General features: G+C 34.0%; 2 protein-coding genes and 1 non-coding gene across 4 annotated transcripts; 2 read left to right on the forward strand and 1 right to left on the reverse strand.

Annotated features, from left to right (window-relative positions):
* The first annotated feature begins 2,052 nt into the window (after positions 1–2,052).
* LOC110720027 (UPF0307 protein KPN78578_45570-like) lies at positions 2,053–11,846 on the forward strand. Its single transcript, XM_021899031.1, has 6 exons — positions 2,053–2,594; positions 4,572–4,620; positions 4,714–4,765; positions 5,078–5,253; positions 6,788–6,901; positions 11,073–11,846. The coding sequence occupies exons 1-6, from the start codon at positions 2,221–2,223 to the stop codon at positions 11,238–11,240; spliced, it is 933 nt and encodes a 310-aa protein (XP_021754723.1). The 5' UTR covers positions 2,053–2,220; the 3' UTR covers positions 11,241–11,846.
* Positions 2,057–2,130, forward strand: TRNAV-AAC. Its single transcript has one exon. It is a non-coding gene; the product is annotated as a tRNA-Val (tRNA).
* A 283-nt stretch (positions 11,847–12,129) lies between the features above and the next one.
* LOC110720026 (long chain base biosynthesis protein 1-like) lies at positions 12,130–20,645 on the reverse strand. 2 transcript variants are annotated; one of them, XM_021899030.1, is made up of 13 exons: positions 20,285–20,645; positions 18,605–18,713; positions 18,401–18,495; positions 17,879–17,970; positions 17,504–17,597; positions 17,354–17,426; positions 17,112–17,244; positions 16,506–16,677; positions 15,183–15,323; positions 15,013–15,108; positions 14,405–14,546; positions 12,867–12,994; positions 12,130–12,794 (listed from the first exon to the last, which is right to left on the reverse strand). In XM_021899030.1, the coding sequence occupies exons 2-13, from the start codon at positions 18,708–18,710 to the stop codon at positions 12,597–12,599; spliced, it is 1,470 nt and encodes a 489-aa protein (XP_021754722.1). In that variant the 5' UTR covers positions 18,711–18,713; positions 20,285–20,645; the 3' UTR covers positions 12,130–12,596. The 2 variants fall into 2 exon arrangements, with proteins under 2 accessions (XP_021754722.1, XP_021754721.1); XM_021899029.1 differs by lacking the exon at positions 20,285–20,645 and adding an exon at positions 19,779–20,183.
* Between the last annotated feature and the right edge of the window lie 1,402 nt (positions 20,646–22,047).

The following is a 22,047-nucleotide window of genomic DNA, read 5'->3' on the forward strand; positions in this document are numbered from 1 at the left end:
ATTATGTCGTAATTTTTTTTTCTTTTTTTAAATCTGATTATATAGTTTTTATTAATAATCTGATTTTACAATTAATCATGCTGTAAACTTGTATTCTGATTTTTTACTTTCAATCTGATTTTTTAATAATCTGATTTATCATGTTGTAATATGTCATAATCTGATTTTTATAATAATTTGGTAACTTTTATAATCTGATTTTTTTATTTTATTTTATTTTATTTATAATAATTTAATTCTTTATTTATTATGTTATTTATCGTTGTTTGTTATTTATTTTGGTATAGGATTTTGATAGTTTTTATATGGAGCAATCAAGCATGGCTACGAAATCTGAAATAGACATGTATTATGAGGAGCCACTTATCCCTCGATCTTCCGATATTGATATTATATCTTATTGGAGAACATGTTCGGTGCGCTACCCTATTTTAGCTCATATGGCTAAAGATGTCCTTGCTATCCCCGTGTCTACTGTGGCCTCCGAATTGGCTTTTAGTACCGGAAGTCTGATACTTGATTGTTATAGGAGTTCATTAAAGCCGGAAACGATGGAGGCTATTATTTGCCTAAGAGATTGGGCCTTTGGGAAAGGTAGTAAATTGTTTAATATACCACATACCTTAATTTTTATTAGTACATGTACATGTCATATAATATATATATTACCTTGCTTTCATCTCTCTCTCTTTTTTTTTTTTTTTTTTTTTTTTTGGAGACTGTATGGATCCTCAATTGGAAATGCTTTGTGGTTCAATCATGAAACTTGAGGTGGGAAACAAGGAAGACAATCCACTTACATCGCCCGAGCTTGATCCAAGGGAAAGTCATATTGTATCGTGTAATATTGTTTGAGAACATTATATGTGAACTTGTGTTTTAAAACTTGGTAGCTTTTGAAACTTAGTTTATGATTTGTTAAGGAGACTATTGTTTTGTAATAGTAATTTAGGTACTTAGACTTTTGGTTTATTTTAGATTGTCGAAACTTTGAATGATTGAAACAGCAAACCTATGTTGTATTGCTGTTGATTGTGTGTGTTTGAAACATTTGAAAAACATCAGGTCCATTTCAGGTTATAGAAACCTGATTTAAATCCAAAAAAAAAGTCAGGTCATATCAGGTTAATTTCAGGTTGACCCGAACCCGAAAATATCAGGTTCAGGTTAGGATTTTCAACCCGAAAAAGTTAAATTGATCAGGTTGGGTTGAGGGTTTGCTCACCAGAAATTAGGTGACCTGACCTAATCTGTTTGCTAGCCCTAGTTAGAACGCTTTGAAAATTTTTCCATGCCATTTTTTTTATTCTGATAATTTAAAAAAGAAATCTATCTTTATAATGTAGTTGCTTTTATAAATTTTAATCTAAAAATAATTTTAAATTCATATTTGATTTTGAAGAACCTAATTTGATTAAAAATCTTTTAGTTTGCTTACAAAAATATTTATTTGCTAAAATTCTTTCGAATAAAAATACTTCTTTGATTATATTTTCCTATCTTAACCTCATGAAATTCATAAAATATTGCTATCAAAATATTTTTCTCTCCAAAATAATTCGAATAAGCTTAGTTTAGAATTTTATAACTTCATATAAATTACCTGTAATTTCTTTTAAAAGTACTCCATAATAGTAATAATTATATGATCAACGGAGTACTAGTGAAGTAATTTTCTTAAGGTAAGCTTGCACTAGTGAATAAGTAATTACCCTTACCCTAGGACAAGGAAACCAATCATTGGAATCCGGCTAGAATCTTCCGAGGAAATTATATACAGTCCTTAACTCCTCTTTATAGGCTTGACCATTGTCTAAATCAGATGTAACATGAAGTTCTTGTCAAGCTTTTGTGAAATTGAAACACTTTAGCTTTAGTGATGTTATCTTGGCACCAGAAAACAAATACTACTCCATCTGTTTTGTAATAATCGCAATAGTTTGTCTTATGCACTATTTATATGCTTATTTTTATATTTTAACTATACTTTTTACCAATATATAAAAAACCTATCTTGTCATGAATATTTTCTCATATAACAGTTATAGCAACATTCGGTGTCGTGGTGTAGTTGGTTATCACGTCAGTCTAACACACTGAAGGTCTCCGGTTCGAGTCCGGGCGACGCCATTATTTTTTCCACAATCTCACCCTATTTTTTCCAATTCCAATTTACTTCTCCCCGGAAAAGCACAGAAAAAGATAGACACAAACACAAAAATGGTGCAGGTGGTAAGAGCCGCAATAACCCCTGTATTCCACCGTCAATTACTCCACTTTCTCTCTCTTCAACCACCACCCACAACCGCCGCAATCTCCGCCCCTCCCCGCCTCTCTCTCTTCTCACACCGCCGCAACGCCCACCTTAAACCCCGCGCTCTCCGCCCTCCACAAGAACTCGACCTTCAAAAAGATAGCCGCAGCAAAAAGTTAAGCAGTAAATCAGACGATGAAGAGGGTGATGATGAAACATCTGAGGATAAGAAGAAGCAAAGGAGGAGTCGTAATGAGATGAAGCGTAAAGCTCGCCAAACTCTTCATTGGGGCATGGACCTCGCTTCTTTCTCTACCCCTCAAATTAAACGTATTCTCAAGTTTAGTTTTCCTTTCTTTCTTCCTTTTTTTTTTTTTTTATTTTTTTTTTTTGGCATGATATGACAGATAGGCGGGATTTAATTGTAGTCTATCGGGTATTACCCCGAATAGACTTAACTACTATGCTAATTGAGATCAATGTGGATTTATGAAGTGGGTATTGTGCATTTTTAGCTGATAGCCAGATATGTTTGTTTTCTTTCTGGGGTGAAATTGGTTTGGTGCTTGGAATTGAATAGAATTTATATAATTTTGCACTGATTTTTTTTTTGAGTTATTTCCCATTTTTATATGTGAAAGTTAGTGCAGATAGGGGTGGGACTTTTCAAACCGAACCGTGAAACCGCCCGTTACCGAACCCAAACCATCACGGATCGATCCGTTTATAAACCGATAAATATAAACCGAAAATCGAACTGAACCGTTCAATATCAAACCGAAACCGAATTGAACCGCTCAATGTCAACCCGTTACGGACCGTAAACCGATAACAAACCAAACTGCGCAAATCCGAACCGAAACGAAACCGAACCGTATGGTTTATAAACCCGTTAATGACCCGAACCGTTTATAAACCGAAACCGTTTAAACCGAAAAAAAAAACCGTTTAAACCGAACCATTTGTAACCCGCTAACTGTTTAAACCGACCCGTTTATGAACCGAAACCGTTTAAACCGACCCGTTAATGACTTAATGAGTTAATGCACATCAATATCTGACATCTCTATAGTCTATATGTATATTATATATATCTGTGAGTCTGTGACTGTATATCAGTATATATAATAAACTAATAATAACTTAATAAGTAATAATACTAATAACTAATAAAGTAATGAAAATCTAACCATTGTTTTTCATGGGCATTCAATCTAACCGTTGTATATTTGACTATTCGTACATTAGTATTGCATAATGATTTCATCACCACTTTAATTAGTGATTTCGTGATTTCGTCCATTTAACTTATTAAGTTGTTTGAGTTAGTAATCTAAATAAAGTAACAAACTAAATAACGAATCCATTTAATCTCGTGTAAGTTAAAATTTATAAGAAATGCAATGTTTGGAAATGGAAATTGATTCAATACGATATTGTTAATGTATATGTAATTATAGATTAATTATTATGTATATCATATCGTACGAATGTACGGTTGGTATCATTATCATACTATCATAAGTATCATTGTCTCATTGAATTATTGGTATGTACTACAATCGATAAACATATTTACATATCTGATTATTAAAACTTAAAAGTTTAAAACACTTGTTGATCAATCTAATTGAATACTTGTACATTCATAATTATCGATTTATCGTATTATAAGTATCAACTCATTAAATCATGGTCATGACGCGATCTTTAAATCAATCATGAATTCATGACCCAAACCGCTTATAAACCGAACCGACATGATCCAAACCGTTCATAAACCGAACCAATTGAACTGTGTAAACCCTCTACTAAACCGGCCCATTTCAAACTGAACCGACATGATTCGCACTGTTTATAAACCGAACCGATATTGACCCGGGTAAATCCGCCCCTAAACCGACCCATTTCAAACCAAACCGGCTTGATCCAAACCGTTTGTAAACCGAACTGACATTCACCCGGGTAAATTTGCCCTTTAAACCGACCCGTATCAAACCGAACCGACATAATCCGAATCGTTTATAAACCGACCCGCTTATAACCCAAACCGAATTTAAACCGCAAAGAAATAAACCGAAACCAAACCGAGCCGTGACTAACCCAAACCGAACCAAACCGACCCGCCAGCTAAACTAAACCGTTTCAATCCGAACCGCTCCAAACCGAAACCGACTCAAACCGAGGTCAAACCGAACCGCCAGACCGAAGTCCCACCCCTAAGTGCAGATAATGAAGTGGTGTTATGTTTTTGTAAGTGAATAAGTGATGAATGTAAGTGCACTTATTTGTTGTTTTGGGTGGAATTTGTTTGCAGGGCGGCTTCATTAGAGGAAGAAGTATTTGAGGCTTTGATGGTGGTTAAGGTGGGAGAGATACTCTAATGTAGTTATACGTGCTAAGCTGTGAAATCAAGTAGAGAGTCGAATCATATTAATGTGTTTGAATTTGTGCTGCAGAAACTAGGATCTGATGTTCGTGAAGGGAAACGCAGGCAGTTCAATTATATAGGTACTTGTTATCATTGCTTTTTGGTGTTGTGGAGAGTGGTTTAAGATCCTAAAACTCTTTATCTAACTCTGTTAAAGTACAGGAAAGGAAGCCTAATGTGTCCTAATTTATGAAGTTATTTAATTGTTTGTGCATGTTGATGTATGAAATGCTTTGTTATCTTGAGTTTGCAGTGTGTTGAGAATGTCATGTATTGTGCGCTTATTCTGTATGACAGGATGATTATTTGATAGGTTAATTACAGTTGATATTCGATGATTGCAATCTGTATTTTCTCATGGATATGCATGATAATCAGACTGGGTGTGGCAGGGAGGTTACTTCGGGATGCTGATGCACAGCCTGAATTGCTTGGAGCTTTGATTCAAGCTACCAAAGATGGTGACCAGTCTACATTGCAGGCCTTAGCAGGTTCTGCGAAATTGTTTGATGAAGGTCCTGAAGAGGAGCTTCATGAATCTGAATCTGAATCCGAGCAGGAAGATGAGGTAATTAATGTCCACAAGATGATTGTGAAGCATTTGTGAAAATAAACTATCACCTTCTTTCTTTTTTTTTAATCACCTTCTTTGACTTATTTGGTGATTATTATTGTTAAACTAGGTGTTGTAGATAGGGTTAATAAGTTATCATGAGTACAAGCATTTGATGAATAAGTCTCTCACCTTATTTTGATTCCTTTGATCCAAGCTTGTTCTGATTTCTTGATCGAGATTTTAATATGATAAAGGTAAATGGATTATTATGAGATTTGCCAAGATATTCAACATATCAACCACAAATTGACGTATCTATTTGCTTTCTGATGGATAACTAGCAATATGCATTCGTGATGTTTGACTTTAAACTTAATATGGTGTGAAAAAAATAAAGAGGTATTCCGTAATTGATTTAGGTTTTAAGTAAAAGTGTGTTCAATAGTCCCCATGATGATCATTCTGCTTTAAATGGACCCAAATTTCTATTAACTAGGAATGGTCTTAAGTCTCTTAACTCTCAACTTTGGCAGCTGTATTCTCATACTATTTTAATCCTATCTTCCTCCTCCTTCACTGTCTCCTTCCCACCCACCAAGTCACCACAACCTTGATATCTTGAAGACTTGAACAACTTATTCAATAATCAGCACACAACACAATTTAACAAATCTCACCCTTTGATATATTATCAAATAATCATGGTTGAGCCAAGTTCTGAACCCATGATCTCCTTTGATATAAATACAAAAAAGAAGTATCAGGCCTATTATATTGTTATTCATCCATCAAGAAAGTTTAACTAAGCCAAGTTGCCACTTGATTTATCATCATCACTTCATGTGGCAAATTTCAGTTTTTTTTAATTCATACAGTTGTTTCAAATTTAATCAATGCATTTTCAGTGCTTGTTATCTCTTTTATGATACTTGTATTAAATGTGAAAATTGAATTTCTTTGGTAATGTGTCATTGTGTGCTAGTATTGTAGATAGGGTGAGTTTAAAAGTATAGAAATGAGCATTTTTTAGGAAGTACATTTAGGAATCTGTGAAATGATAATGTTAAACTGATTTCTGCAACCTAAGCTAAATTTGTTTGCTAAATTGGGGAGAAGATGCAAATTGCTTAGTGATAATCTTCTGGAAGGGGAATATGATAGTGTTTTTAGTGTTGGATGGTAGTATGCATTGGTTACCGCATCACCTGCATATGTGTATTCAATGAGTTAGAAAAGTTTTGCTATCTTAAATGTAATGTTCTGAAAAGTTCCTTAAATTTCCCTTACTGCATTATCTACCCTCTTGTGGAGCAACTATCTTAAACCCAACAATATGCTTCTTGTAATCTTTCAGCTATATATTAGTACTCAACTTGAGTCCTCAATCATATGCATGAAGGATGGTAGTAAATCTTGTAATGTTAGGAACATTTACAAACTTAAAAGAAACTCAAGAAATGAAATCCATGTGTCACATCTTTTTTGCGAGTCTTTAGAAGCTACCAAGATTCTATGAATCTGACTTGCTCAACTCCTATTTATACAGGATTCTGATGATCATATCTTGCTAGCGAGCAAATGGTTTGACAGTCTTATTAAAAAGGATATCCAAGCAAGCAATGAAGTCTATTCTCTTGACAGCATGGATTTTGACCGCCAAGTAAGATGATCTTTTCAAGTATTGCCATTTTTAATGTTTAGATCCTGTTTCTCCTGGCGAGTGAGTGATAAGTGATAAATTGGTCATTGGACAATGTTACGCTTTCAACAACTCATACTACCAAATAAACAAGTGATTGACAAGCACGTGATCAAATACATAGGAAATGACTAGTAAACACAAAATATGCAAACTACAACAAGCTAATTCAATCAAGTATGACAAATTGGTAGAATCACTAAGCTAACAGGAGGATCTAGAATTAGGCAAATACAATAATATCGAAGGTTATAGATAAGGGGAAACATTAGGGGTGCACGGGATCGAACACAACCAAAGCACAAGCCAATTTGATTTTATGAAAAGGGGAACAAACGTAGTCATGCAAGTGGGTACTAAATTCATGTCCTCTCTCGAAGACGCACAAACAAGAACTATGTTAGGCGTATACAAGCAAGACTGAATAATATTCAAAGATAGAAAGGAGATTCTTAACACGATTAGATATTTTGATTCTATTTCAAGCATGTTTAAGCACAATTAATTGGATCTTTTACCAAATTTTTACTCTAGAGCAACTGCAACAATGAATAGGCTAACAGACCCAACAATCAAAAACCAAATTTAATCGCTAAACCAAAAGCCTACAATTTTCTCAATGATTCAACTAAAAGGAAGCAAGTAAGCATTCGTATGGTCATAATAAACACCAACAATTAACTCTCAATTTCACAAACCACATCCTGCCATACATAGTCCTTGATATTCACATGATCTTGACTTGTAGCATGGTTGAGCTTTCACCCAACCCCTAACTAGTAAACTACTCACTAATCATACTAATCATCTCATCCAACATACTAGCATAATTGATTTCCACAGATACTCTATAGACGAATTAAAAGCAATCAAGATAACAAATAAACAAGATGATCAACCTTGATTAAAATTAATTCAAGCATGAACCCTATTTAATATGATAGGGAAGCAATGTAAATCAAGTAGAAATCAACAACTAAGAGGAAAGAGTAGATAGAGAGATTATTTGACCAAATTCAATCGGCTAGCAAAGAACAATGGAAATGTTTTACTGGTAGCTTTTAAAATTTGGCTGCTTATGTGAAGCTAGTATCCATAGCTGTCGTAGAATTTTAGTTACTTGCTGAACAATTTTCAACTTATGCCCCTGCATTTTCTTCCAAAACCAACAGTCGTGACCTTCTACAGACTACAGTAATATTCCCTTCTTCTCATTAGTTTTTTGAGATTCTTCTTCATCACAGTGGCTCTGTCATCTTCTATACTGTTGCTAGTTTCCATGTTTTTCCAACAAATGCCTCTTGAATATTTTTTTCCCAATTGAAACCTTGGTGATCTAGCTATGAAAAATTAGGAAGTGAAGACCACTTACCAATTAAGATGAGGCTTTAGGAGAAGATAATATTTTACTGGGCTCACCTCAAGGTTCTCCACTGGAACAAGTGATCACTTGGACCTAGAAGTCTAAATAGGGAAAGTCCTCTAGACACTTGTGCTCCACTTAAATCACTCTTAAAAACATTTTACTAACAACTGAACAAAAACATCAAGAAAGTTGCAGAAGTAGGTACTAAGAATCTTCTGCAGTATCTAACATGGGTAGAATTCAAGTTCATATCCATTCAATTCTCTCCATTACCCTAAGTTAGTCACCTAATTGCTTGGGGTAAAGCATATTGGGTGGTCCATTGGTACCATGAATTTTTCATATTTGGCCTAGCGAATGACCTGCTGGCCTCCAAGCACCAAATGACTCCATGAAGGTGCTAGGAATTGGGTATGAAAAACAGAGAAACGCATCAAAAATAGGAAAGTAACCCATCAAAGATAGTGGATTATATTGATGATCAAAGCAATGACACAATAAAACCTCCTTACTTTCGTGAGGTAAGCTCTCTCCCACATGCAAAAATGAAGAGTTTGCAGATTAATTTTCAGCATAATCCCACCTTATTACAAGCATCTATATATAAAGGCATCTTCCAACAAACTTACAACAGAATCCTCCTCCCAAAGCACCCCATAACAAACTCTAACAAACTAGTATTGAATTACTATTCTACAGAAGGGTAATGTTAACCACTTTTGGCGCCCTATTCTTGCGAGAGTAAGTGAATAGAATAGCAGGTGTCTGATTCCTAGCAGAAGGCCGATTAAGGAAATGTTTTATGTCATACCTCCGCCGTTGGCCGTATCCACCATGGTTCAAAGCCTTTCTCTTGATCCATATAATGCTCGCTCACTCGAAGTGCACGAGCTGTAATCCTTGACCTTATCTAGGTCGTCAAGTTAGGAAGAGGAGAGATTTGAGCCTGGTTTTCCTTGTCAATAAGCAGGGTGTCAAAAGTTATAAGGAGAAAGTTTTCTTCTGTCTGGGCAACACTAGTTGTCTTTGTCAACTTTTTGTTTTTAAAAATTAAAACCATTGGTCAAAATCAAATAATGGACTTTTTAGACTGCCTTAGAACGTTTTAGGTTATGTCTATCAAATATATAAATTTAATCACAGCCGTTAGTATAGACATTTCCTATTTCACATACCTAAGTTGAGGCTAAGCACTGCAGAGCCATGAGATTGAGGAACCATTTTTTTTTTTTTTATCATGAGCCGTGTAATTGTTAGGCTTTGTGCTTCTTTTTTCGGGAATTCTTCTGTTGGTTGCTTTTATTTTTTCCTTACAGTGGAGTCTATAAAATCAACACAAGCGAAAGATAAGCTTATGGGTAGCTTTTAAAGAAACATCAAGGCTCACAAATTTGAGCATGAATACCCATAACTAATCTAAAGGCCATACATATGGAGCATGAGACCTCCAAGAACCTCAACCTTTCATGCAAGTGCTAAAGCAACATCTATGGTGTCTCAACTATTATCAAAAAAACATTATGGTTTATGCTGAGATCCTTTTGACATACTTGACGATCACGGAAAATTTTTGTCGATTATGTGGAAAAAATGTTGGCAAACATCAAGATTTGGATTTTTATTTCCTGTTTTTAGAGGTTACACAGAAAACAGTATCTAAGAGAAGAGGTGTGCGGTGCCTAAAGTCTGATAGCCATATTGTCATGATATTCATGAAAATGGAAGTCAACAGGTAGGAATTTTTTTGCTGGCTGATCTGAATTCTAGGCTCGGTAATGGCAGTTGCTGAATTGCAAATCCGGTGCATATTATTTACTATGCTGGCCTTATTTACCAAAAGAAAGAATGGATTATACTCTTATTTCTGTTTAGATGCTTGTGTGGCTAATTATTTAGGGGCACTCCGTGAATTTGCATGCCGGAGAGGAAAGGAAATAACAACTCTCATGTGCTCATCTGATCTAATCTCAGTTGAGGCACAATCTTTTGTTGATCTGTCCTGAATCATATAAATGAAGGTCAGTTAGCTGTTAGCAGCCCTGTGAGGTGTACTTTTTTTTCCTAGGGCTTTCTTTAAGGCTTTGTTTGTTTTGACGGAAAATAGTTTCCAAGAAAATGAGAGTTGTAAAAATAGTTTTCCTTTGTTTTCTTTCAAGAAAAATTTGGAGGAAGAGAAAAAAGGGAGTGAAATGTAGAAGTTGGATGAGAGGAGATGTTAGGGGAAAAAATATGGGACCAATATTTTCCACCATTGGAAGATGTGTTCCACCCTTTTACAACAGTAGAAAATGAAAAAAATTATATTTCTGAAAAATGTTTCCTATCAACACAATGATGCACATACATGCATTGTTAATTTGTAAAGGCACTTCTATCTGTGTAATTAGTTGCTATGAAGTGAAATGTATCGATGTATACACATACAGAATCAGAAATTTTCTTTCATACTTGTCAAAGGTTGATTGTGATTGGTTGGGTAAGTTGGAAACATAGGACAACATCGAAAACTGAACAGGACTTCTATAATTTGCAAATTTTTGCAATCTCCTGTTTGAACAAGTTTTGTGGGTCTTATGCCCTGATTTTCGGTTATTCTGTTTAGCCAAATTTGCGTCATGTGATGGAAACTTTTTACGACAGTTTTGTTTTAGTTTCAGTAGTTGCACATGTTGCAATTATGTCTGTTTAAGTTTCAGTAGGTGCACATGTTGCAATTATGTTTGGTTACCTTTTCTTACAATGTTGTGACGCGAATTGTGTATGCAGGAGTTGCGGAAACTTGTCCGGAAAGTGCACAATGTGCAAGATAGCCTAAATAGCACAGAAGAAGACCCAGAAAAGTGTGCCGGATTGATTGCTGCTAAGAAGTCGCTTAATCGTTTTCTTAGTTCTCTAGCTAAACGTCATTCAAGTGCCCAAAATATAGATGTATAGACAAAATTAGAATTTGCAACATCATTAGTTCAATCTCTATTCACAAAGTCCAAAGTAGTATGTCAGTTTTGGTCTCTCAAGATAGTAGATTCTTCAGTTGCCTGAGTCACACAGCTGACACCATCTAGTAGTAATTAGCCCTATAATACTCAAGATGCTGAATGGTAATGAACCTAATCTTTTGCCCGAATAAAAATGCATTATAGAAAAACGAGGAGAGGCAGCAGAACATTGTTCTTTCCATGTTAAATGGGTATGCATTATAAGTAATTGAGCTGCCTATATTCTTGTGGTTCCATAAACCCAAGGCTGCCTTGTATTTTCCTCTCAAAAACCATAGCCATATAATCTTTCCCATTTGCACACGCTTATCAGATGGTGGTGGCGGTGCTGGCCGTGGCTGCCACAATTTGGTGGCTCTGGCAGGTAGGCATTCAGATTACCCTATTGACTCTCCCCTGAGATATTTCTCATACTGTCCTGGTGTTATTTATTTCTTATTTTTGCTTTTTGTCTCCCAAGTGATATCTAGTACTTTGTAAGTTTGCATGAAGTATAATATTTAGATTTGTTTGGTAATTATAATATTTAGGTTTATTTAGTAAATTTAATAATGCTCAGTGCTAAAATTACAACACATATTCAAGCTGCAAGTAATCACTGCAAGTCTACAAGGGGATATGCAGTGCAAAAACAATATAGTTGTATGTGCTTTAAAATTTCGGCATCTCAGAAATGAGCGTGTTGGACAATATATTTTTTTGAAATTGATTTGCCAGAGTAACAAGAAGTTAGGATTCTCTTGCTTATAATATCAGATTTCACCAACAACGGTAATTATGAGCCAAAAGAGAAATACATTATGTGATAAATAATAAATCACTTAAGCTAAAATGAATTATGGTTTATTATTAACGACACAATGTGAAAAAATAAACAATATTGATCAAGAACTTAAGGGACTAAATAAGATGGTTTCTAAAATCACATTCACTATGCTTACATACTTTTCTTGGACTCTAGGTGGAAAAATCAATCTACATAACATGCCAGACCTGAAAGAGCCAAACCCACCTGACAAGTTATAGCAACATTGTACTTGAAACAACTTCCCTCAATCAAGGTGCAGTAGCACAACATTTCAGATTTACAAAACTGCGACTTTCCCTAAACTTTCCACATTGCAATATCAACCCCATGTTTCCATTACTTCCGGAGAACATCTTGTTAAATGGCAAGTATGTATTCCTCAGAAATCTCAAATAGATAAAACTTTTTGCAGGAGAGTCTCTAATTGGGGTCTTGCTTACTCCAATATCTCAAGCTTTGAATCCACAAGCAAAAATCAATACGACTTCAATTTTCAGAAGCCAAACTTTCAGCAGGGTTATTTAGCACTGATGGCACAACCATCTTCAATGCTTCACAAACTTTCATTATATCAGATTCACCATGCCCAGCAGAAACAAATAGTTTTATACCAACAGGTATAGGACATTTATCAAGTGTTGACCGCTTGGAAGTTACAACGAATATGTTGTGCTTCTCCAAAAGCTGCATGAAGTATAATTAGCTCAGAAATCTTAAATCTATGCATAAATAAAAAATGTTTGGTGGCATGTATACCTCATCAACGATATCTTCAAGCAACTGCATGTCCTTCTCTGAAGAACCCGTGGATTTTGATAGTTGTAGAAAAACGATGGGAGAAAGAGGGTCACTTGCAACTACTAATCCTTCAGAATTCGACAAACCTGAAACAAAAAGAACTATCATATTAGCACAGCCAAGTAGCCCATGAAGCCTAGAAGAATTACAAAGATAAAGTCCGAAAAGATAGGGGTGTGGCTATCCTAGTAAATTTAAGTAAACCTCATATCCAAATCCAAACACAACTTATAATTCTGCCCTATGATTCCACATTCATATCTAGACTTCCCAATCTGCAGAATATAGGCTAATTTAGATCAGATTTTGCAACTAAGTCAACCCCATTAGGTAAGAAGCTTTAGTTTTGTATATATAAAATCATCCAAAGCACAGAATCAAGTCACGAAGACATCAAAATACCAATGAACAACAAATTTGAAACACCAACATCTAACCAAAAGGACCAGGTGAAAAAATTTCTAATAAAATTTTTCAATAACAACAACAACAACAACAAAGCCTTAGTCCTGAAATACGGAACCGTATGATATAGAAAAAGGGACGTAACAAGATAATTAGTTGAAAGAGTTTGAAAAAAGATGTAAAGTGAGAAAAAGAAAAGAGCATCCAAGTAAAAATTAAGAAAGTTTTAAAAGTGAACTAAGAATAAATTCAAGAAAGTTTTAAAGGAGTGATAAAAACGTGCAAGTAAAAAACATAAAGGTTTGAGAAAATTTTAGCAAAGGAAATTAATAAAGCTCATAAAACATAAATTGGGTAAAATAATAAATGTAAATACTAAGATAAGATAAACAAAGTTATATGTATATAATCATGACACGTCGACCGTTGACGTGAATTTTCTCCCTCCACACCGCTCTATCCAACACCGTATTTTCCTTAATCCCCAAAGCACTCGTATCACTCTCAATCACCCTCTTCCAAGTTTTAATAAAATAAAGTTTTTCAATACTAGAAAGAAATTTAAATTAAACTTCGTACATTGATTAGTTCATCCAATATATCCTATTATATTGTTCTTGACCCTAACTAGTCCAAAATACTTCATATCGTGCAGTGCCTTTACTAAAAAAAAAAAAGTTATTGCCTTGTTTGGACCTAATCCAGATAGAAAGGCTAAAATTCCAAATCTTAATAAAATCCAAATTGACTTGCCCTAATCCAACATAAATACACACATAGTGCAGGTTGGTGCTATCCAAACAAAGTAAACATGGCACAAACAAATAACCCATGGAACCAAGAAGGTTGTCAGTGTTTCTACAGGACTATGGTGTACTACTTAGTATTCAACCATGAAATAAAACATGACAATCGATATGTATCGTGAAATTAAGGCCCCCACCAATTGTCTGAATCCGAAAATATAACATGGTGAACAGTATTAGGTACTGACCAAATCACATGTCAACAATATGTACACAAGACCAATTCGAGTGGTAAGAGCAGAACTCATGCACTCAACTTTTGCAACAGAAAATTCAGAAACATACCAGCCCTTAATTGCGCAACATTCTCTTTCAACTTGCTAATCAGATTAGGATTTTCTTCAAGGACATCAATAGCAGAGATTGCTGTACTAGCTAGGTACGGAGGCAAAGAAGCAGAAAAAACATAACCAGAGCTGCTTAGGCGCTGCAAGTATACACCAAATCCAACAAATTGCATGTCATTAACCAACAAAGATGTTAGCCTTTCGTAATGTATTTTGGAAAAGAGACTAGGACAATTATCAACAACAATATAGGTGGGGGCATTTAGGTATCAAGATTGTATCTGATGAGTCTTTCTTAGTAACTATTTACCTAAACATATGCGAGTCTCAGAATAAATCAATATGAAGATATGGAATACAAATTTTGGAAAGAACACTAGCTCAGGTTTTATTCAGAATTTTAATATTGTAACTTTTTATCTAAATATTAGAGTCCTAAAAGTACTTGACCAGTACTTCTGCACTAACTTTCTACCTAAAAAAATTATCAAGTCTTGTTAAGCCATATTTATCACACTTGAAAAATACACAAGCATGCAATAAAGCACAGCTGCAAGTAACAAAGATATGCCATCCAAACAATAGATTGTAATATATTTATCATACCTGGTGATCAATGACTCTTGCATTTCCAGTACAGAATCCTCCTTCTGCAGCTAATGCATGACCCATCGCAGCTGTTATGATATCGATTTTCTCAACCTGCAAACCATGTCGCAATAGTTATTATAAGGAGATAAGAGAAACATTTAAAACCCCAATAACGTTGAACATACAGGAACTTTAAAGTGTTCTGTAAGGCCTTTTCCAGATCTTCCTAGCACACCAAATGAGTTGCTCTCATCCATCATAAGGCGGAACCGGTATTCCTCCTTCAATTTAACAATCTCATCTAGAGGAGCAACTTGACCAGAGTTCTGCAAGAAAAAAACGTAATATCAACTTTTTGCTTCAAACAATGCTTTGTTAAATCAAAGACATCCAAAAAAAAATAAAAAATAAAAAATAAAAAAAACAAAAGAAAGGGCACAATAATATAAATTACATCAATATCCTACTATCCGTGATGGTACCTTCTGTGGAGAACCTTTTAGAGTTAAAGAGCAAGTTACGTATTGTATGCAGTACATGCCAACTCCATTAATAAGATTTAAAATAAATTTTAAAAAAAAAAAAAAAAAAAAAAAAAAAAATCTCAAATCTAAAATAATATCGAGTAAAAGAACACAATGTTCCTGCTGGTGGTTTGTTTGCAACAGAGAATCTCCAAAACCTGGATTCATGACTGACTATGCCTATCCCCCCTTTGCCCCTTCTGTCTTAGTGGTTCTCGTCTCAGAATACAAAAGCTTCTAGCATGTGATCACTTAAATCTTGGCATACATGATTGATCCAAAATATTCAAATCCAAGTAATCTTAGAACGAAATTAGCCAAGAAAAATCAAAAGAGAACATGAAACATCTAAAGACAAAACAATATGTCAATGATATTCAGAAACATTTTTGATTGCATATGATGGAGGGGGGAGAGAGAGAGAGAGAGAGAGAGAGTAATAACGAATCTTGAAAAAGGGGCATCAATATCAGCTATTGTGCTGATTCACCCATTGAAATATAGCAAAAGGTACAATTCCACATGGAATTATGAGGACAATATTGGAATTTAACTTACAAACCAAGGGTATTTTTATCGAAAAAAATGTCTAGAAAAGGAAAAATTCCAAATGTAACCAAAAAAGGGTATTTTTGTCCAAAAATAGTCTAAAAAAGGAAATATTCCAAACATAACCAACAAAGGGGAATTCCTTAAACGGATTACGTAACTAACATATAGGAACGGAGGGAGTACTAAGTCATGACCATCTTTTCTACTCCGGGAGAAAGAATAAATCTAGCTAGGCTGTCTTTTTAGAGTAAGACGAGTTGTAACATTACTCTCCACTAAGGCAACTCAAAATCTAGGCAAGAACTAGAAAGAAAATCTTTTTCTTCTTTGATTGACACAAGACCAGGTAATACAAATATTAAAGCTTCTAAGAGGTGGGCAAGAAATTCTAGGGTTCACATTTTACAACCAAGTAACCAGTAAAATACATACCTGATAAACTGCTTCAATTACAATGTATCGCCGAGTTTTCTTGCGCTTGTTTTCAGTAGTTATTGTCTCTAAAGTTCTTTTCAGGGATTCCATATTGTTGTGCTTGAAATGCACAATTTTGCTTCTTGACAAATGGAGTCCGTTTTGAATACCCCAATGAACACCTTCATCCCTGGAAGAGCACCCAACAGATAGAATGAAAACAGAAAGGCCAATCCACCAGACAAAGGGAGGGGGAACAAACTTTAGATGACAAATGGAAATTCTAATTACAATAATTCATTTACGCAACGCCACAAATGGACAGGGAAAAAAATACAGATCATTCTAAGAAGATTTCAAAATGTTAGAATCAACAATATGAAACAATTAGGCAGCATAGTTAGATTGTGAGTAAAATTTATAATCTTCATAAAAGACCAGTCATTAGCGAAAATATCTTTTCACTGGCTATTTCTTTACTTTTTCAGAAGGGAGAGCTATTAGTTAACTAAAAACAGGGAGGGTTGTGTTCACATAAATAATTTTTAAAAGGACTACAAGCCTTCGGTATGCATATAATCATTCTAGAGTAACAGCCAAACATGGCAGGATTGTTATTCTTACACAACAATAATATCGCCTTTTTTACAGAAAGCTGGGATTGTGCTAAACATGGTGGAAAGTCCATATGAGTAAAGTATTGAATCCGGCGTCCCCAAAAACTTTGCAATTCTGGATTCACAGTCCAGGTGCACATCTACAATACAGAGAGAATTAGAAATGATTACATACAAATAATCTGGATTCGAATTTCCAACTCATACTAGCACGGGTCAATTCAATCAAGAGCAATAACTACTTCTCACCAATAGTTCCATAGAAACCACGAGGACCACAAGAACCAACACCATATTTCTCTACCGCAGATGTACAGGAATCCTATAAAACAAAGCAAGTCAGATTGGCTAATACAACAAGCAAGTAGAATATAAATAATATGCATAAGATTTTCTCACGAGTAGTTTTTCATGTCCAATCAATCCCAAATAATTAGCTGATGCAAAATTCACAACTTCCTTGCCATTAATTATTGTGTGTGGCCCGGCAGCACTGCATCAAAATGTTCATTTATCAATTAAACACTTAGGCCTCAAACATGATAAAGCTCTAAAACATCTTCATAGTGTTTGTTTCAAAAGATAAACAAAAATTAAACCAACAGATCCACAAAGAATACCGAAGTAAACCATCTGTTATGGTAAACATTGAAGAATCTCAAATTTTATTTTCCATCTCTAAACTTACGCAACAGACATCATCTAATAGCTTGCCAACTGGACAATGGAATTTATAGTTGCAGAACCAAATCTCGAAAAAATCATCAACTTTACCTCTCCAGTTTTGGAGGTTCACGGCGCATTTCTTTTGTCATAGCTGGAATAAGGGGTTCAGGAGTCCAGTCAACACACAATCCATCTATTTCCTGCCAACATAAAAGAAACTTCATGGATTCAAAAGGTACAATGCGACATGCTCAGCACATTTAGGTTGTATTATAGCTCATATTAAGCAAGAACGCCACAATTATCGAAGTATCTAACAACCGCACGTAGTAGTAGATGAGCAGCAAGCTTTAAGTATGAAAAGACCAATTTTACCTCACAAAAAATGCATAATAGTTTGAAATGTCTAGCACAAGCCATCAGAATATGAACCTTAAATCCCGAAAAAACACTCAAGATACAGAACAATATAATGATATAGTTGTGGATCCTAAACATATCCATTAGTAAAATCTCTCACAAAAGTTTTCCAGCAATTCATGAATTGAATTGTATGAAGATAACATAATCAAAGGGGCAGATAATGAAACCTTGGAGGAAAATAACATATGGTAATTATTAATAACCTACCTCCTCTGTCAATGGTTTCTTTGGAGGCGCATAACTTTTTTGAGACAGAAGATAGAGGATGACTACAAAGAGAAGACCTTCAACAAACAGATGACCTTCAACAAAGCAACAAAAAAATGTTATAGAATTTTACAGGTGAAACTAGCATATATTAATTTCAATACTTAGTCTCAATAAAGAAATGGCATGGATATGAGAGTATACCTCCAATTTGTACTCCAAAGACAACAGCCCGAGCAAAGGGAGCTTCAAAAGCCATTGTCACCCAATCTACTGAAGTTTGCAGCATGCTTATTATAGTTGTTTCCATCTCCTGTAAATACAAGTAATACAACCAATTGACAACCATACAACGCTTAACTGTTTTTTTTTTCCAAACATATGCTAAAAATCAAGATGCATTCAATTTAGCCAATGTGCCTCCAGTTCTTATGCACAATAGCTTATATTCTCAGTTTCCCTTTCCTTTGTTTGGAAATTCTTCGACATCTCTACTTTTTATCGAATCTTCTCTTTCTATTCCTTCTTCAAGTATACATTCAAGTCCCATACCCAAATGCTGGATACCACTCAACAAAAAAATTTGACAAGCTTTGACCTAAAAGTTGCAATGAAATTCAATCTTTACGAAAATAACTCCCTTTCGACTAGCCTATAACCAACACAAATCAAAATTTTTTGCAATTCCAATCAGCTAGGCGTATTGTTGAGATACTTTCAAGTAATTATATCCTGAGGCGCCCCGTGATCCCTAATCAACACTCTTTCAGATTGTTTCAAACCATCAAACAAGCAATAAACCAAATTGACAACATAATCAACCATCCATAATCTCATTAGAACATACAAATTTCAATAAAAAAAATTTTAAATGGAAATTTCGACTTATACCACCCAAAAAAACCTAAAATGTCTTTTACCACCCTAACTTCCTAAAGCTTTATTTTTAGACCACAAAGAAAACAAAATTATTTGATTTCACAACCAAATTTTACTTTAGTGAGTTGTGAGATCTTGATTTGAAAACATTACCTAATAAAAATTTAAACTTTAGTTGATCTTGATTTCATTATTAAGAGATTGGTCAATAAAAATCGAATTCATTAAAACACAAAATTGCGTAATGAAATTAAACCTCTTTTTATAACAAATCATACCCACAAACAATTCAATATACTTAGTATTCTCACGCAAACATTTCGAATTTAAAGTTCACCTAATCTTATAAATCTCCCCATATCAAGCACAAATCAGCTAGTTAGATTCGTTCAACATTGATATATCAAATCAAAGCTATTAGAAAGTTAGAAATTACAGCAATCCAATTACAAAATTTCAGAATTTATCCTAGTTCTAATTCGAAATTCGATAAATTTACCTGATTGTTGATGAAATTGCGGGCAAGGAGAATGGGAGGAGGAAAAAGAAGATTTTAAAAAAAAACGTTGCTTTGAAAACGTTTGGCCTTCGAACCGCTAATTTTGACCAATTCAATCAGCTAATTTTGCTGTTGAGTGTTTGGTTAGGAGCGGATTCAATGAGCGGTTTGGCCTTTGAACCGCCAATTTGAAAACGTTGCTTTGAGAGTTTGAGCAGCAAAGCAACGTTTTGAAAGACAGGGTAGCTGATTAGAGTTCTAAATATGTCTGATCGGTAAATATCGGACTAAAAAAATTATGAGGATTGAGGTTCGGTTAGGGTCCTATACCTTATTATAAAAAATAATTAAAAAAATGATTTTTTTTTTTAAAAAACAAATAGTACTTATATATACATACTATATCCCAGTTTATAAAACAAAAAATTTTCAACAAAGGATTAAAATTAACTAAATAACTATGGAATTAGATTGAAAACTTGAAAAGGGAAGAGGGTGGTATATACCTTGTTGATGTAGCCAAATTTACCTCTTCAATATGATTAAAAAAAAAAAAAACTCAAAAATTGCAAGATCTAAATTAAAAAATAAAATCACTAATAGAGGCTTGATTGGGAAGATGGAAGAAGAGATTGAAGAATGATATCACGGAGGAAAGGAGTGAATATGGGTGTTGGGAATTTAAAGTTGGAAAGGATTTGGGACCTTGTGATTTGTCAAGTGAAAGTTCTATGTACTTCCCATGCATGTTTTCAATTTTTATTTTTTATTTATTTTTAAAAATGTAAAAGTTTTCTCCTGCCTCATATCATACACACTACACAGCCTTGTATTGTTTCTACTTTCTTGTTCCATTTGAATGTGATTTGGTAAAATTTGGAATGCCACACAGGGGAGCTCTAGTAAATCATCATGATAAATTTTTCTAGTGGTATTTATATAAATAAATCAACACAAAAACCTCCCTCAAAAAAATTTGCAACATTAGGTGTTGTACATTGGAAAAAATTACAAAAAATACTCCCTATATTTCGTAATAATTGCAACATTAGGTATTGCACCAAGTTTTAGAAAATTTTACAACACTGTATAAAGTATAGTTAGCAGAGATAATTTTAATTGTTATTAAGGAAGAGAAATATTTAGACTAAGCTTAAATATATAAGGCAAGTATATAAATTTCAAATTATATTTGTTTGAAATAGTTAACAAGATAACATCTCAAGTTTATTGGGTGACTTGCTATGGACGATCATACAATCTTAGATGGATTCACGTTACATTGTTTACTAGCATATTTCCAATTGTGCCATTAAGAACATAGGCCCAGTACAAGTCCAAAAAAAAAATAAAAGTTTGAAGCATAATAGATACAGTACAATAGCCGAGTTAAGCATAAAGGAGACTTTGGGTTGGGGACTATGACCTGCCTGAGAAGGAATACTCAGATAGGAAACCTCATTATCTTTCTTTTCCTGTCATATTCATTACTTTATAATAAATTATTAACCTCACTATTTTCTTTGTACAATTTTTTTAATACTCTGACTACCTTACTTCTTATTTTATTTAAATCAATTAAATTGCCTAAAACTATATGCCGGTTAAAGTGTAATACTTATTAAAACACAGAGGGAGTATAATTTTTTTTTTTTTTTTAAATGTGATAAAAACAAAATTTATCACGAAATATATTGGTAAATTGGTAATAATATAAGGTTTCATACAATCAACTTTTAATATTTTTTTTAATGATATTTAATTATATATATTTAAGGTCAAAATAATGTATTAATATGTATGTCAATTTTGAATGTGTCAATTTTAAAACAGAGAGAACATTATTGATGTTCATTCGTTGATGCAAGTACCCAATTCTACTCTCTTCTTTGTTTGAAATTTACTCGCTACGTCGGGGTTATTTACTCGTTAGTCGTTACCATTGTTAGTCGGAGTATCAAGCCCAACTAGCCATCCTCACCCTTACGGCCTTACATATTTGCAAATTAATAATTTAATATTTTATCTTTTAACATTTTTTTTCATTGTATACATGAAACGTGTTAGATATTAAAATAAATCATTTTTAAAAGACAAAAGCTAACGAATGCCCCGGAGACATTCGATAACATAATTAAAAGTAGAATTATTAACTTGAAATAAACATTCATTACACCGATCGACGCGTGATTTTCACATGCATTCTCAAATTAATACTATATTAGGAGAAACGCTTTATAATTACAACAGAACTTTCCTACTCTCTTCC

This window comes from Chenopodium quinoa, unplaced genomic scaffold (assembly GCF_001683475.1).
Source record: "Chenopodium quinoa cultivar QQ74 unplaced genomic scaffold, ASM168347v1, whole genome shotgun sequence".
NCBI classification, from domain to species: Eukaryota; Viridiplantae; Streptophyta; class Magnoliopsida; order Caryophyllales; family Amaranthaceae; genus Chenopodium; species Chenopodium quinoa.